The 16,065-nt window shown below is 41.0% G+C and overlaps 1 protein-coding gene across 3 annotated transcripts in view; it reads right to left on the reverse strand.

Annotated features, from left to right (window-relative positions):
- Positions 1–16,065, reverse strand: part of XDH (xanthine dehydrogenase) — a 77,701-nt gene that overhangs the window by 10,007 nt on the left and 51,629 nt on the right. For all 3 annotated transcript variants that reach the window (XM_032239224.1, XM_032239226.1, XM_032239225.1), the window contains 7 exons: positions 5,702–5,893; positions 5,358–5,503; positions 4,510–4,591; positions 3,881–3,976; positions 3,134–3,262; positions 2,380–2,454; positions 299–351 (listed from right to left, as the gene is read on the reverse strand). In XM_032239224.1, coding sequence (XP_032095115.1) covers positions 299–351; positions 2,380–2,454; positions 3,134–3,262; positions 3,881–3,976; positions 4,510–4,591; positions 5,358–5,503; positions 5,702–5,893 — 773 coding nt within the window. The remainder of the gene's footprint in view (positions 1–298; positions 352–2,379; positions 2,455–3,133; positions 3,263–3,880; positions 3,977–4,509; positions 4,592–5,357; positions 5,504–5,701; positions 5,894–16,065) is intronic.

Consider the following 16,065-nt stretch of genomic DNA (forward strand, 5'->3'; position numbering starts at 1 on the left):
ACAGGTTCAGCAGGACCACTGACTTCCTCAGGCGAAATGGTGCACCCTGAGACCAGAACTAGAAGTCAGGTCTTCTGACACACAGCTGGTGCTTTTACTTCTCAGCACACGGCATGGCCATTCCACATATTTTGGAGCATCTTTAGACTGAAATTGCTGGAAGTCCGTTGAAGAGATAAGAGTTTCAGTGGAGCTGCTCTCTCCTGACCACAGCCTGGCAGGATTCGGTGCTGGAGGGGACCAGTGGGCTTAGGATGACATCACACCATGAGCTGGGCAAGGACAGCACCATACTTACTTATAAAACCCAGTGGCAGACAAGCTCACTGTGTCCATATAGGCAGCTGTGACCTGAGGAGAGGAGATGGCTATCAGGCAGGGGAAGTGAGGTTTTCAGAAACCCTGATCCGCCCCTAAGCTTTCAGGAGCTCACCTCCACTGGAAGCCAATCAACTCATTTTACAAGTGACTCCTACCTCTATAACTTACCTCACATTCTCCCTGGCACCGTCTGCACCAGGTCCTCATTATCTGAAGCCCGGAACACTGCAGTCACCTCTTAACTGATCTTCCTGTCTCAAGTCGTCTCCCCAAGCCCAGCCGAGTGGCCATCTTAACATACCACACTGTGCATGTCACTCCCCTACTCTAGAGCTTTCCATGGCCCCTATTGCCTACAGAGCAAATGCCTGACATTAAGAAGCACAGTCTCTTTGGCCGTTTGTAGCACACCATGGCCACCCAGCCACATTCAAGAGCTAAATCTCTCTCAGTTATTCCATGTCCCACGCCTCTGCACCTTTATTAATGTGGTTCCTCTTCTATAAATGAGCAAATCCTTTTCTTCCCTCAACAACTACTCGAACTTGCCTCTCCAGACTCCCCTCCTTGGTGATTTCTCCCTACTTGGCCATCGTAAAAGCATCTTGCTATAATGCTCATGTGATCCTTAACATGTTCACCTCATGCTTTTACAAACACTTTCCTGTTGATAAAACCATCCCTCCATCCTATTCCTTTGACTATATAATGTGCTTTTTTTGTTATCCCCAAACACTAGCACACACTCAGATTTAAGCTGTGCCTGATATAATTTATGTCCTCATCATTAGCAGCCACCAAGCTCTTTTCCATGTCACTCACACTATTTAGCACTTTGCCTACATTATCTTACTTATATTCACTACAACCCTAGAAAACCTATGCTATTATTGGCTTCATTTTACAGATAACACTAAGGCTTAGAGATAAAGACTTGGGCCTAAAATCTGCACTAGTCATTTAACATAATGTGTGCGTGCATGTGGGTGAGTGTGCATGCATGCTTGTGTGTGTGTGTGTGTGCGTGCATGAATGTGTATGTGTTGTTGACTGTGGCTCATTTATTGGGGTTATCTATTTACAAGGCACACTGGTCTACATGGCTGGTGGTTGAAGACAAAGCTCAGATCCACAGGTCAGATGCTAGAACATTGTTGTCAGGACTGTCGTTAAAAACATTTTGTCTGCCTGATAAATCCATGCTAAAACCCAACTACCAAAATCAAGCTACATTCATGTGCTATCGGTACATGCGGTATGAAGAGGTCACAGGAGGCATAGTAAGATGAGTGAGTCTGAGAAAAACACTGTGTTTTCTGTGAATGTACTGAGGAAGGTTTGTAGTGAGCTGGTTTATGTGTGGTCACATTTGATGTGTTACTCTTCTGCCCAGTTCTAGCACTCCAATACTGAGGAAGGGTGCGGAGCTGCCACTGATATTTCCACCTACTGGAGGGGCCACAGCCTCCCCCTGCGAGAGACTCCCTTGCAGCTTCCCTCTGAGGTTTCTGACATTCAGGCCACTGCTCTAGAAGTCAGAGAATTGGGCTCATTCGTATTATAGGTGCTGGTTCTGTCATTCCCCAAATCACAGGAATGATAGAAGTCCTTGGGTGATATTTTCTCCCCACGCTCTCACAGAGGGAATCTCAGTGGACCCAGACTCAAGAGTTGGAGATTTGAGGAAAACCAGGCTCATCTGGGACAAGCAGGGCGTGGAAGCCGCTCCAGTGAACCAAGACAACCCAATAAGTCATGTTCAGCCGGCACCCATCCTCTCAGTTTCAGGCAGTGAAAACCCTGATCCCACAAGGCTGTCAAGATCCTGGATCAAAAACCTCCTTCAAATGACCTCCCTCAGCGATGAAAGCTATGAAGAAAGGAGCCCGGCCAGCAGGAGCATTTACTTGTCCTCTAAAATCACACAAATCACCTCAACTTCTCTCTGCTGTTCTGACTAGATCATTGTCTCCTATTGCTTATTTGGGGTCAGAACGGAGGCCCTGCTGTCAGTTTCCCTCTCCTTTGCAAAAGTGACTTGGATCAGCTCAGACTTACCCAGTCTTCCCAAGAGCCATTGGGATTCTTCTGCTTGTAGGGTTCCAGCCTTTTCAGGATGGTCTGACAAGCTGCCTAAAATAAACACCCCCCATACCCCAGACACATCACTCCTCTGTATTCTGTACCCAGGCAAAACAGAAGGGCCCCAGAAAGGTTACCTCCAAGTAATGCTGTGCTCAGGGTGCTACTCGAACAGCCTTGCCACCCACTCCAGAATGATGGAGGCCCAGGGTGGAATCCACAGGACCTGGCCAACAGGGCCACCACTAGTCGCTGCTGGCAGAGTGCTTCCTGACCCAATTCTTAGGCTGATAGAGGGTAAAATGTTCGAGGGATCCCCAGGGAGGTGTCTTCTTCCCTCAAACTCCTTGTTCAAGTACATCCCCCAGATGGGAGAGGAGCAAGTGGGGCCAACCTGACTCTATAACCAAATTTTAGCTTCAATCCATTGTCCTGTGGCCAGTTCCGACCCCAGGGAGAATTTCCAGAAGCCTCTGTGTTCCCTCAGCATCTTCATCTCCCCATCCTGTACTCATCCTTCCTGGCTTTGAGGGCAGTGATTATGATTCTTGGGCCTCTCTTTTAGCTTGAGACTTGGAGAAACAGCATCCTTCTGGATAAGGGAGCCAGAGGCCTGGCCAGAGCCAAAGAGCCTGCAAGGAACCCTTCTAGCTCCCACCCAGTGAGACTCTCTCTAGGCCCACAGCCCTAGCCTGGCCCTCTGCTCTGCGGGCTCCTAAAGGCTCCTTACGTAGATGGCCTGTCCATTGAGGTCAGCACTGGCAGAGGCAGCTGTGGGAGAGGTGTTGGGCACAGTGTTAGTGCTTGTCTCGCTGATATAAATCTTAGAGGTGGGGATTTTCAGAGCTCTGCTGGCCACCTGCAAAAAGAGAAGACATTGCCCTCTAGGGAAGGGGATATCATGGGGCTTGGCTGCCTTCTCCCCATGACAGGATTCACTTTCTCTGTTACAGGCAAGAAAACAATTTTGTAAGCTCTAATCCCATTGACTGGGATGTCCTCACACCTGGCTGAATTTGAAGGAGCACTTGATGGAGTGGTTTGGTTGGATAAAAAATTATAAACTGACGAACAGTGCCTTTTTAAACTAACACCGGCTTTTCACAAGATCCAATCTGGCCAGTCTCCATGCACCAAGCAGATGTGCTGAGTCTAATCCAGCTCATCGTCCTCGCTCCACTCTGAGGAGTCTTTGGAGTATGGGAAACTCATGACCTTTACACACACAGTGTGCCCACCTCACATGCTGAGAATGTTGGTAATAGCAATGTCCTCAAGGGTTACCTGGGCAAATCCTTTGCACAGATGAGGAAACTGAGTTCAAGTGGGGGAAAAGACTTGCCCAAGGCTACATGGGCATCAGCGACAGGGCCACCCAGACCCCGGGCCTGCTTCTGCTCTGGTAGGTCCCACTGCTCAATTTCTCACATCACTTCCCCTCACAACAGACACCACGGTGCCAGAGAGGGCTGCTCACCTGGACCATTTTGGTGTGAAGACCTTGGCCCATCTCAGTCCCCCCATGGGTCAGCAGCACAGAGCCATCTGTGTACACATGAAGCAGGGCTCCTGCCTAGGGAAAGAGAAGGATGCCAGACACAAAATTCAGTAAATTCCAACTCAGTAAGATTTGGGACCAAAGGTATGGAGCCCGGGAACAAGAAAACCAGCAGCATTTTGGATGTAAATCTCAGACAAAAGTTACGGCAGTTAAATCTCATGATTTAATTATGTGACACTTCAGTGGTTTGCAGAAGGTTTTCATATGTTTCTCTCTGTGTGTTTCTTGTTCTCAAGGGAAGTAGGTCAAATATCTGTCCTCACTCTACAAGTGAAGAAATAGAACAAGAAAAACAGAGTATATCTCTCCAGTCCGATAGCAAGGAAAGGTAAGAACTAGAGGCTGATCCCAGATCTCTGAGTCTCACTGCCCATGACATACTGGACAAATAGGACTGTACAAGCTCAACTTTCATTTAAACAGCAAATAGTTCCTCCAGTAAGCCCTGCTGCCAGTGATAAGAAAATTTCCCTTGCAATACTGTAAACAAGGGGGAAATGGGGCCCCAGTCCAGGGAGATGGACACAATTCTATAAAGCAATTACCTGATTCAGAAAAGGAAGTGTGAAGCTTATTCCAAACTTGGTGGGAATTATGCACAATCCTCTCTTTTTCCAACAATTCTCCCTGAAGAAAAAGGAACATTCTGATAGAACCTTCTCTACCGTATTGAGGTCAACAATATCTTTGGATCAAATCAAAACAGGACATCCTTGGGGTTACCCAGATAGTCCCATAATAATGGAACTATGCCTCAATAATGTAGACAAAAATGAGAGCGGTCAGCTGGTGCACAGCCCATCCCGGGAGCCTTGACTTTAAAGTGTCAACACTCCTCTTTCCTGAGTACCACTTGTACTGGATCAGAGTGCCCTTGTGGTCTTGGACTGTCATCATCTCCAGGAGGCACTGCACCTCATTGACAAGAAGAAAGCTTCTCTGTGCTTTATATTTAATTATCTGAGTAACTCTGTGAGGAAGACAGAGCCAGCACAATTATGCCCCCTTTTCAGATGAGAAAACTGAGGCCCAGGGAGATGTGGAGTGACTCCCAAATTCATATTTATAGATTAGTGTCAGAGGCAGGTGCATAACTGTGGTGTGTCAGTCCTGGGTCAGCGTTCTTTATAATATGGTGTGCCCAGAAGGTATACAAATGTGTAAAGATGAACCACAAGTGACAGGCTATGACTCCGATTGCAGGCTGTGAGCCCACCTGCCCTGGGCTGGAGATGATTATAAGATCTTAAAGAGATGGCTATGAATGAGTTGGCAAACTCAGCAGTCTCATAAGTTATCCATAACATTATTAGCTTCCTATTTTGGGGTCAGCAGAAAGGCTGTAGGATATGAAACCCAGGAGAGCAACTGGACTCCTACTCCCAATGCTTACTTGTTGAACTTGTCAACCCCACTCTTCCGAGCATGATACTGAGAGCTTGCTAGGCATTCTTCCCAGCACCTGGACAAGTTGAAACCCTCAAGCTTCTGGTTGAAGTGTGTCAGGTCCCCTTCTTTGTACAGGTTTTTCCTCCGCACCTTCCCAAGGAGAGAGACACAGAGGCCTTGTTGGTGGCAAGAGACTGGGGGTGGGGCACAAGCTAAAGTTAAGCTTTCAGCCCCCTCAGCAGCCCCTGCCTGTCATCTGCCCCCATGGGAGTTGCCCAACATACAAAGCCGCTCTCCCCACAAGTAGGCTAACCCACTCTGGCTTGTGCTACCAAATTCGCAGCTTACCTCCTCTGCAGGCAACCCACAGGTCACTGCGACTTCACTCATCCAATATTCAGCAATGAACATCCCTTGGGGCCCCCCAAAGCCCCGGAAAGCCGTGTTGGAAGGCAGGTTGGTCTTGCACAGCCGCCCAGTGCCCCGGATATTGGGGATTTTATAGCAGTTGTCCATGTGGAATAGAGCTCGTTCCATAATCTGAAGCAGAGGAAACAAGAGTGGGAGAGATCAGTGTGCTGATTTCACTGGCTCCTCAAAGTAGGAGCTTCGAGGACTGTATCCACTGCCTGCCTTTCCCTTCCACACTACAGCTGCTCGTCTTCAGCACAAGTTATTTCTCCCCTGGGAGATTGCAGCAGCAGCTTTTCTGTGTTGTTGTTGTTTGTTTGTTTTTTGAGACAGAGTCTCACTCTGTTGCCAGGCTGGAGTGCAGTGGCGAGATCTCGGCTCACTGTAACCTCCGCCTCCCGTGTTCAAGCGATTCTCCCACCTCGGCCTTCGGAGTAGCTGGGACTACAGGCACCAGCCACCACGCCCAGCTACTTTCTGTATTTTTAATAGAAACGGGGTTTCACCATGTTGGCCAGGATGGTCTCGATCTCTTTACCTTGTGATCCGCCCGCCTCGGCCTCTCAGAGTGCTGGGATTACAGGCGTGAGCCACCGCGCCAGCCTGCAGCAGCATCTTTATTGACCTAGTCCCCTCATTCAGGCCCTCTACGGAGAAGCCCTTCCCAGAGCCTCTAGTTGGAACTAATCACTTTTCTCTTTTTGAAAATAGTTAACTTTTTAAAATTCACTGTTAATTAGTTTTTATTCCCATGAAACTTGTACTGCAAATAGTTTGAAGTGTCACATAAGTCATGGTATGAAAAATAGTAGCCTCTTCCACTTTCCTTCCTTGCAGTCTCCAGAAGCAACTACTCACAATTCTCACATAGCTTATCCTTCATTAGCTATTTAACGTTCACATCTCTAGATAATGTGGCTACATTGCTATGTCTTGACTTTTTTAGTTTTAGACTTTTATGTTGTCTTCCTTCAATGAAAAAAGAGAATTTTGTTTTGGTTTAGCCCCCTCCCTCCAGCCCTCACCCTACCAGCTTCCTATTTCCCAGTATAGCTTTATTTTGATTGGATCAATAATCAATTTAATATTATAACTCTGCAAACGTTACTTACAATTGAACCATGCAGTTACATTATAATTTCTTCTCTCTTGATAATATTTTTTTTACCCCGGAGTTAATAATTGTCTTTATTTTGTATCTGCTTCATTGTCTATGTACTTATTACTAATCCAACTTAAAGTTTTCCTCAATTCTAAAAATCTGCTCCTAATATATTTTCTCTTTTCCTTCCTGAGTCCTGCTTCCAACATGTTCAAGTACATTTGATTTTCTATCCTAGAGCCATCTGGCCTACTCCAGTTTAAATTGGCTGCCCACTAGATCTGCTTCAGATGCTACCTAAGGATTTAAATATTAAATCTCACAGTATGATCCAAAGGGGTAGAGGGATTCATCCCAGGGATTTCCTTCAACCTCTCTCCATACTGAATCTCCTGTTCCTGGATTCCATGCCTTTCCCTTTTAAAATTTTACTCCCTCATTTTGTTGGAGTATATCCTTTAGTATCTTCATAAGAAAGGGGTACACAAAGAGGAACATCTTTGACACCTTGCATATCTGAAATGTCTTTATTCTACTTTCACCTTTAATTGATGATTCAGCGGTATATAGAATCCTAATTTGGAAGTAAGCTTTCCAGTTTTTCTCAGCAATTTGAAGGCATTTCACTAGTAAAGCCTAGTTTCCTACTATTGAGAAGTCCAGTCAACACCTTCCTAATTCTTGAAAAGAGTTCTGTTTTTTTCTTCCTGAAAATTGCAAAATCTTCTCTTTGTCCTCAAGTTTCTAAATTTCACAATGTTACAACTTGACATAGGTCCATTTTCTTTCATTGTGCTGGTTATTGAATGGGCTGTTTTAATCCTAAAATGTATGCCCACCAGTTTTGGAAAATTTTTTGAATTATTGATAGCTTCCCCCTCTCTGTTTTTTCCATTCTTTCTTTCTGAAATGTCTATAGTTTGGACCTCTTGAACTGATTCTCAATTTTTTTTGTATTTTCTCTCCTATTTTTTCATATTCTTTTCAATTTTTGGGAGATTTATCAAGTTTCTTTCAAGCTAATTTTTATCCTTTGACTGTTCCATTTTAATAACATTCTGTTCTTTCTTTAAGTTGTAATATCTCATCTTTCTGGAAAGATCAATGCAGCTTTCATTTTTCTGTTGTTTGTTTTATGTTGGTTTTAGCTTATTTCCCCTATGTGTACCCTCTCTCTCCCACAAGTTGCCCTATGTGTCTTTGATAATTTCAGTCTTAGTCATCCTAGATAATTTTTCTGTCTCAATTAATTCTACTTTTGCTTTCCCTTAGTACTTTATCAACTCGTATTTCTTTTTCTTTCATCATCTATTTCCCTTGCCATATTGTGAAGTTTTTGAGGGCAAAAACAATGTTATGTCCTTCTTTATGTAGCCCCATGGGCACTTAATAAATATTTGCTGGATTGAATTAAAAATCTTGTAAGATGTCTAAGGACAAAGACTGTACGTTTTTCAACATGATTTTTTCCATACCAAAAAGCATGTCTTATACGTGATGAGAACACGAAATAACAACACTTCTTGTTTTGAACAGTTTTAGCCCTAGATCTGAAGTGTGAAGTTTCCTCACTGAGCCAATTAGGCGATCTCTGGCAGAGAAAAGTGGGATCCAAAGGGGTAAAGGGGAATGTAGGCTTTTCCTGAAAAGTTTAACTTACTTTTTAATTATTTATTTATTTATTATTTTTTTAAGACAGAGTATAACTCTGTTGTCCAGGCTGGAGTGCAATGGTGTGATCTCAGATCACTGCAACCTCTGCCTCCCAGTTTCCATTGATTCTCCTGCCTCAGCCTCCTGAGTAGCTGGGACTACAGGTGTGCACCACTGTACTGAGCTTATTTTTGTATTTTTAGTAGAGATGTGGTTTCACCATGTTGGTCAGACTTGTTTCAAACTCCTGATCTCATGATCCACCCTCCTTGGCCTCCCAAAGTGCTGAGATTACAGGCGTGAGCCACCGCACCTGGCCTATTTATTTATTTACTTAAGAGACGGGTTTTTGCCATGTTGGCCAGGCTGGTCTTGAACTCATGACCTCAAGTGATCTGTCTATCTCGGCTCCCAAAGTACTGGGATTATAGGCATAAGCCACCGTGCCCAGCTACCTCTTTTTTTTTTTTAAACAAGAATCTATACATATGTAACTAGTATGGTTATAAAATTAAGATTTAAAAAACTGTAAAAAGTGGTATCACCAAGGTAAATTTGTTAATTCTCACAATTGACTTTATTTCACCCAAGTCTTCTAGTTATTTTTCTCAACAACTCAATATTCCAAAGTTCATCTGCCAAAGCTTCGACCACAATAATGAGGAGTGCATTAACTCCCACTTCTGGTCTTACCCTGGTCATTTATAATGTGACTGGAGGAGCAACAACTGAGACTAAATATGAAAGCACACCATAATTACTGTTGACATTACTCATGGTTGTATCTTGTGAAAAACTCAGCAATAGTGTACAGTATGGAGACTTTCACTTCCATATTCCCACTAAGTACCACCAAAACTCTGGAATTCTATACATTTATTTAAAATCAGCCACAACAACAAGGTAAGAATACTCTGAAAAGTGGAGGAAAAAAAAAAGGCAGTCCCAGTAGGGACTTTGCAACCCAAGGAATGACATGATGGTGAGTTCCAAGGGTTTCCTTTCTGCCTCATATATCCCAGACTTGGGGCAGGAGCTGGCAATCCAGAAATGCCATTGGTGACAGAGACCAAAAAGCTCACTCTATTTCCCAAATCCTTTTATCTCTAGCCAAAAGACCAGGAAAAGGGCAGCCTAGCAAAACTGAACACTTTTAGATAATAAGTATCCCAACCAAACATCACAGAAAGAACAAAACTATAGCCTCATCCCTACTCACACCTGCAAAAGCTCAGTGGCAGCCTAGACTTTCACATTCATGAGGCTGTTATGAGATACTCCAACACTCCTGATGGGGTGGTGCCAGAGGAGGCCAGGTAGGGAGTTGAGACTTTCATTGCTGACGGCCAGTCATAAGGCTGTACCTACAGCCTGTGGAGTCCTTGGAGAACACATTGACTTCCTCACCCACCTAACAAAGACACACCACTCTTTCCTTCCATTCTGGTGGTGTCAGAAGAGGTCTAGTGAAGAGTCAAGACTTTTAGCACAAGCCAGTGGTAAAGAGGTCACCCACACCATGCTGTCCATGGAGAACACGTGGAATGTAGATCTCCCACCTCTGCCCAGAAGTAAGAAGGAGTTGTTCCTACTCTGGGTATCAACAAAGGCCAAATGGAAGATCAAGATTTCTACCTCCACCTAGCAGTAATGAGGTGGCATCCACCACTGCTAGAGCAAGGTCAGAAAGAGCCAATTAAAATAGAAGGCTTAAATAAGATTCAAGGTCTCAGAACATCATCATCATCATCACCACCATCATCTGTACATTAATGATGGGTTTTTCCAAGTTTCAGTGAAAAATCACTTGTCATACCAAGTGACAGGAGGATCTCAAACTGAATAATAAAAGATAACCAATAGATGCCATCATTGAGGTGACAAAGATGTTAAAATTATCTGACAACAGTTTTAATGCAGCTGTGAAAAAAATGCCTCCAAGATCAATTATGACCACACTTGACACAAATAAAATGTACAAAGCTTCCAGAAATAAAAGACAGTCTCAGCAAAGACATAGAAGATATAAAGAAGAACCTAATGGGCCTTTAAGAATTGAAAATACAACCAAAATAAACAGTTTATTGCATGGATTCTGATTCAACAGCAGAAGAGCGATAGGACATAGTAGAGAATCAGTGAATGGGAGAATGGAATAAGATACATTATCTAGTCTGAACTGTATTGAGATTATGGAATGAAAAAAAATAACAGTTTCAAGGACCTTTGGGACTATAACAAAAGCCCTTACATTCATGCCATTGGAGACCTGGAAGGAAAAGAGAAAAAGAGAAGAGCTTCAAAGTACTCAAAGCAATAATAACTGAAAAATTTCCAAGGTTTCAAGATCTATAAACTTACAGATTCAAGATGCTTAGTGATCTTGAAACAATATAAGACTGAAGAAATCCATGATAAGTTGTATCATAATTAAACTTCTGAAAACTAAAGACAAAAAAAAAATTCTTGAAAGCAGCCAGAGAATATGACAACTTACCTATGGGATGGGGAGGGGGGTGGGGTTGGTGCTAATTAGAATGACAAAGGACTTCTCATCAGAAGCCATAGAGACCAGAACAAAGTGGCAGTTTTTCAGGTACTGAAAGAAATGAAATGTTAACTCAAAATTAATTGCCCAGTAAAATTATCCTTCAGGAACAAGGAAAAAAAATCAAGACATTCTCAGATGGAAAACTAAAAAAAATGTGTCCCCAGCAGACCCATAATAAAATAACGACTAAAAGAAGTTCTAAACAGAAAGAGAAAGATAAAAGAAGGAACCTTGGAAAATTAGAAGGAAGAAAAAACACTGCAAGCAAAAACGGGTACAAGCAGTAACATTTTCTTCTCCTGACTTTTTAAAATTGTCTGATAGTTTAAACAAAAATTAAAATACTGTCTTTATGTGGTTCTAAATGGAAGTAAAGAAAATATTTAAAATAAAAATAACATAAATGGGAAAGGGCAGAATCATAAAGGGAGATAAGTTTTTTATACTTCACAAAAACCAGTAAAATGAGAACTTCAGTAGACTGTGATAAGTTGTGTGTATATAACATAATACCTTGAGCAATGACTATAAAATTGTATAAGAGATACTTTTAAAAAGCACTGTAAATAAATCAAAATGGAATTCTAAAAAAATGTCGAAGTAACCCACAGCAAGGCATACAAAAGAATACAGAGAAATGAAAAGCTGATAGAACAAACAGAAAACAAAAAATAAAGTGGCAGACTTATGCCTCAACACATCAATAATTGTATTACATGTACACAGTATAAATACAATTAAAAGAGATTAGCTTAATGTATTTAAAAACGTGACCTAACTACATACTATCTTCTAGAAAAATCACTTCAAATATTATAATGTAGGCAAGTTGAACGTAGAAGGATGGAAAAAGATATAACATGCAAACATTAATCAAAAGAAAGCAAGCAAGGTTTTATTAACATCAGATAAAGTAGACTTCAGAGCAAATACAATTATCAGATTCAGAGAGAGGGAGATTATATAATGATAAAAGTGTCAATCCTTCCAAAAGACAGCAATACTAACTAACTGTGTCTGCCCCAAACAACGGAGCTGAAAAATACAGGAAGTAAAGACTGGTACAACTAAAAGGAGAAATAGAAAAATCCACAATTACAGTTGGAGATTTCATTGCTCCTCTTTCAAAATTGATAGAAAAAAAAATAGGCAGAAAATCAGGAAAGGTATAGAAGAACTCAATACCACCATCATGATCTAGTGGATATTTATAGAACATTATACCAGTATTAAGAAAAAGAAATGCCTCCCCAAAGATATATTCGCTTTCTTTCTTTTTTGGGGGCGGTGGGGACAGTCTCACTCTGTCACCAGGGCTGGGTGCAGTGGCTCCACTGCACTCGGCTTCTGGTTCAAGCGATTCTCCTGTCTCAGCCTCTCCGGTAGCTGGAATTACAGGTGCCCGCCACTACACTCAGCTAATTTTTTGTATTTTTAGTAGAGACTGGGGATATATTCACTTTCCAATCATGGAACCTATAAATACCACCTTATATGGCAAAATATGTGATAAAGTTAAGGATCTGGAGAGAAGTAGCTTATCCTTAACTATTGGAGAGGGCCCTAAATGCAATCACATGTCGTTCAGGTAGACAAGAACAGACACACAGAGGAGAAGGGGATGGGAAGACAAAGACAGAGATTGGAACGATGCAACCACAAGTCAAGGAGTGCCCCCAGCCACCAGAAGCTGGAAAAGGCCAGGAATGGATCCTTCCCTAGAGCTTCCAGAGGGAGTGTAGTCCTCCCAACGCCTTGATTTCAGATTTCTGGCCTCCAGAACTGTGAGAAAATACATGTTGATTATTTTAAGCCACCCAATTTGTGGTGATTTGTTGTAACAGCCACAGGAAACTAATACACAGCCCATCAACAGTAAAATACACATTCTGTTTAGGTATCCATGGAACTTCTATTGAAACAGACCATGTCCTGGGCCATGATATGAACCTCAACACATTTCAAAGAATTGAAATCATAAATAATGTGTTCTTTAACTAAAATCGAATGAAACTCGAAATCAATAGAAAGCCTCAGGACAGAAAGATAACAGGAAAATCTCTAAACTCTTGGAAACCAAACAGCATGTTTCTAAGTAATCAGGGATCAAAGAGAAAGTGTCGGGGAAATAAACAAGCAGGCCAAAAATACAAGAAAAAAATGAAATACAACATACCAAAACTTATGGGACCTGTCTAAAATAGTGCTGAGGGGAAACTTTATAGCACTAAACTGAATGCATTAAAAAAGAGGAAAACATTCTCAGATAGTTATTTTAAACTTTAAGCTTTCAACTCAAGAACCTAGAAAAAAAGAAGCAAAATAAATCCAAAGCAAACAGAGTGAAGAAAGTAATGATAAGAGCCGAAATCAGAGAAATTGAAAACAAAAACAACAAAGAAAATCAATGAAACAAAAACCTCATTTTTTAAAAAAAGGAATAAAATTGGCAAACCTCTGGCAAGACAGAAAAACAAAGTGAAGCCACAAATTACCAATATCAGGATTGAAACAGGGGCTATCACTATGGACCCTGAAGACATCAGAAAAGAAATAAGAACACACTATCAGTGATTCTACACACAAATATTTTTTGATAATTTAGACAAAATTAAATTGAACGCATGGAGATAAAGAGGGGAATGATGTTTACCAGAGGCTGGGTGGGGGTAGCAGGGACAGGGGATTAAAGTGGGGATGGTTAATGCATACAAAAATACAGTTAGAGAGAATGAGTAATATCTAGTATACGGTAGCACCACATGGTGACAATATGGTGTAATATTTTAAAATATATCATAATTTATTGCATATTTAAAAATAAACAAGAGTAAAATTGAAATGTTTCCTAACACAGAAAAATGATAAATTCTTGAGGTGATGGATACTTACACTACCCTGATTTGTTTATCCTGATAACATTGTATGCCTATATCAAAACATCATATATACCCTATAAATATATACAACTATTATGTACTCATAATAATTAAAAACATTTTTAAATGAACATCTCAAAATACAAAACTACCACTTCATTATAAGATAGATAATTTGAATAGTCTTAGAACTATTAAGGAAATTTAATCAGTAGTTTTAAGGCTATCAGAAAAGAAGTCTCCAGGTCCAAACGATTTCACTGGAAAATTCTAACAAACATTTAAAGAAGAATTAACACCAATTCTACACAATCTGTTCTAGAATTAGAAGAGGAATTCTAACTCATGAAACTAGTGTTATCCTGACACCAAGCCCTAACCATGAGGGTATAATTTTAAAAGAAAAAACTACAGAGCAATATTTCTTATGAATATGGATGCAAGAATCCTTAACAAATTTTAGCAAATAAAATCCCACGATATATTAATTATACCATGACCAAGCTGGATTTATTTCAAGAACAGTGGTTGGTTCAGTCTTTAAAAAAATTGATGAATACAATCCACCATATTAACAAGCTAAAGAAAAAAATCACATGATCATATCAATCAATGCAGAAAAAGCATTTGACAAAATTCAACACCCGTTCATTACAAAGATGCTCAGTAATGGAAGGAAATTTCCATCAGATACACTAATGGAAGGAAAATTCCTTAATCTGATTATGATTAACTAAAAAAAAAAAAAAAAAAAGAAAAAGAAAACACCTACCAATAACATATTTAATGATGAAAAACTGAATGCTTTCCCCCTAAGAATGAAAACAAGGCAAGGATATATGACCTAATAGTTCTGGAAAGTCTGGCTAGCCATCACAGTATGTAATGAAAAGGAGATTAAAACATGCAGACTGGAAAAAAAGAAAAAAAAATACTGCCCCTATTTGCAGATGATAATCATTATCTGCAGAGAAAATCCCAAGGAATCTGCAGAAGAAATCCTAGAACGAATAAATGAGTTCTGCAAGGCCACAGGATATAAGAAACACGAAATCACAACGAGCTATCACTTCACACCCACTAATTTTAGTGGGTAAAGACAGACAATACCAAGTGTTACTGAGGATGTGGAAGCCCGAAGATTGTTGACGGGAATATAAACTGTTATAGCCAATCTGGAATATAATTTGATCATTTCTTAAAATATTAAGCTCACCGCAGATGCAGCAATTCTATTCCTAGGAATCTACTCAGGAGAAACTTCCATTAATGTTTTCAGAGCAGTATTATGCATAAAAGCTAAAAACTGGAAACAACACAAGAATCCATCAAGTGGTGAATGGGAACAACATATGGTAGGTCCATATGATGGAATATCATTCATCAAGGAACAGGAATGAAGCACTGATACATGCTATAACATAGATGGGCTGGGCACGGTGGCTCATGCCTGTAATCCCAGCGCTTTGGGAGGCTGAGGTGGGCTGATCGCTTGAAGTCAGGAGTTCGAGACCAGCCTAATCAACATGGCGAAACCCTGCCTCTACTAAAAATACAAAAATTAGTCAGGCGTGGTGGTGCATGCCTGTAATCCCAGCTACTTGGGAGGCTGAGGCAAGAGAATCACTTGAACCCAGAGGCAGAGGTTGCAGTAAGCTGCCATCGTGCCACTGTACTCCAGCCTGGGTGACAGAGCAAGAGTCTGTCTCAAACAATAGTAATAATATTATTAAATAGATGAACCTACAAAACATTCTGAGAGAAAGACATCAAACAGAAAAAAGAAACACATAGTGTATGGTTCTATTTAAATGACTTGACATAAAGTAGACTAATGATGACCTGGGCCTGTGGAATGGTAATGCAAGTGACTACAAAGGATGCAAGAACTCATTCTGTGGTGATGGAAGCTCAAACACTGGATTGTGACAGTGGTCTAACAACTCTTGAAATTTACTAACAACCTTTCAATTATATACTTCAAGTGGATTAACTTTATGTAAATTATACTTCAATGTAAACTATAATGCAAATTATACTTCAATGAAACCATTTTTAAAAAAGCAATTTGACTTATTTAAAGTTAAAACATCACAGAAATGTGTAGCATAGAAAA

The sequence above is a fragment of the Sapajus apella genome, unplaced genomic scaffold, assembly GCF_009761245.1.
Source record: "Sapajus apella isolate SASKATOON/1434 unplaced genomic scaffold, GSC_monkey_1.0 scaffold44, whole genome shotgun sequence".
In the NCBI taxonomy this organism is placed as follows: Eukaryota; Metazoa; Chordata; class Mammalia; order Primates; family Cebidae; genus Sapajus; species Sapajus apella.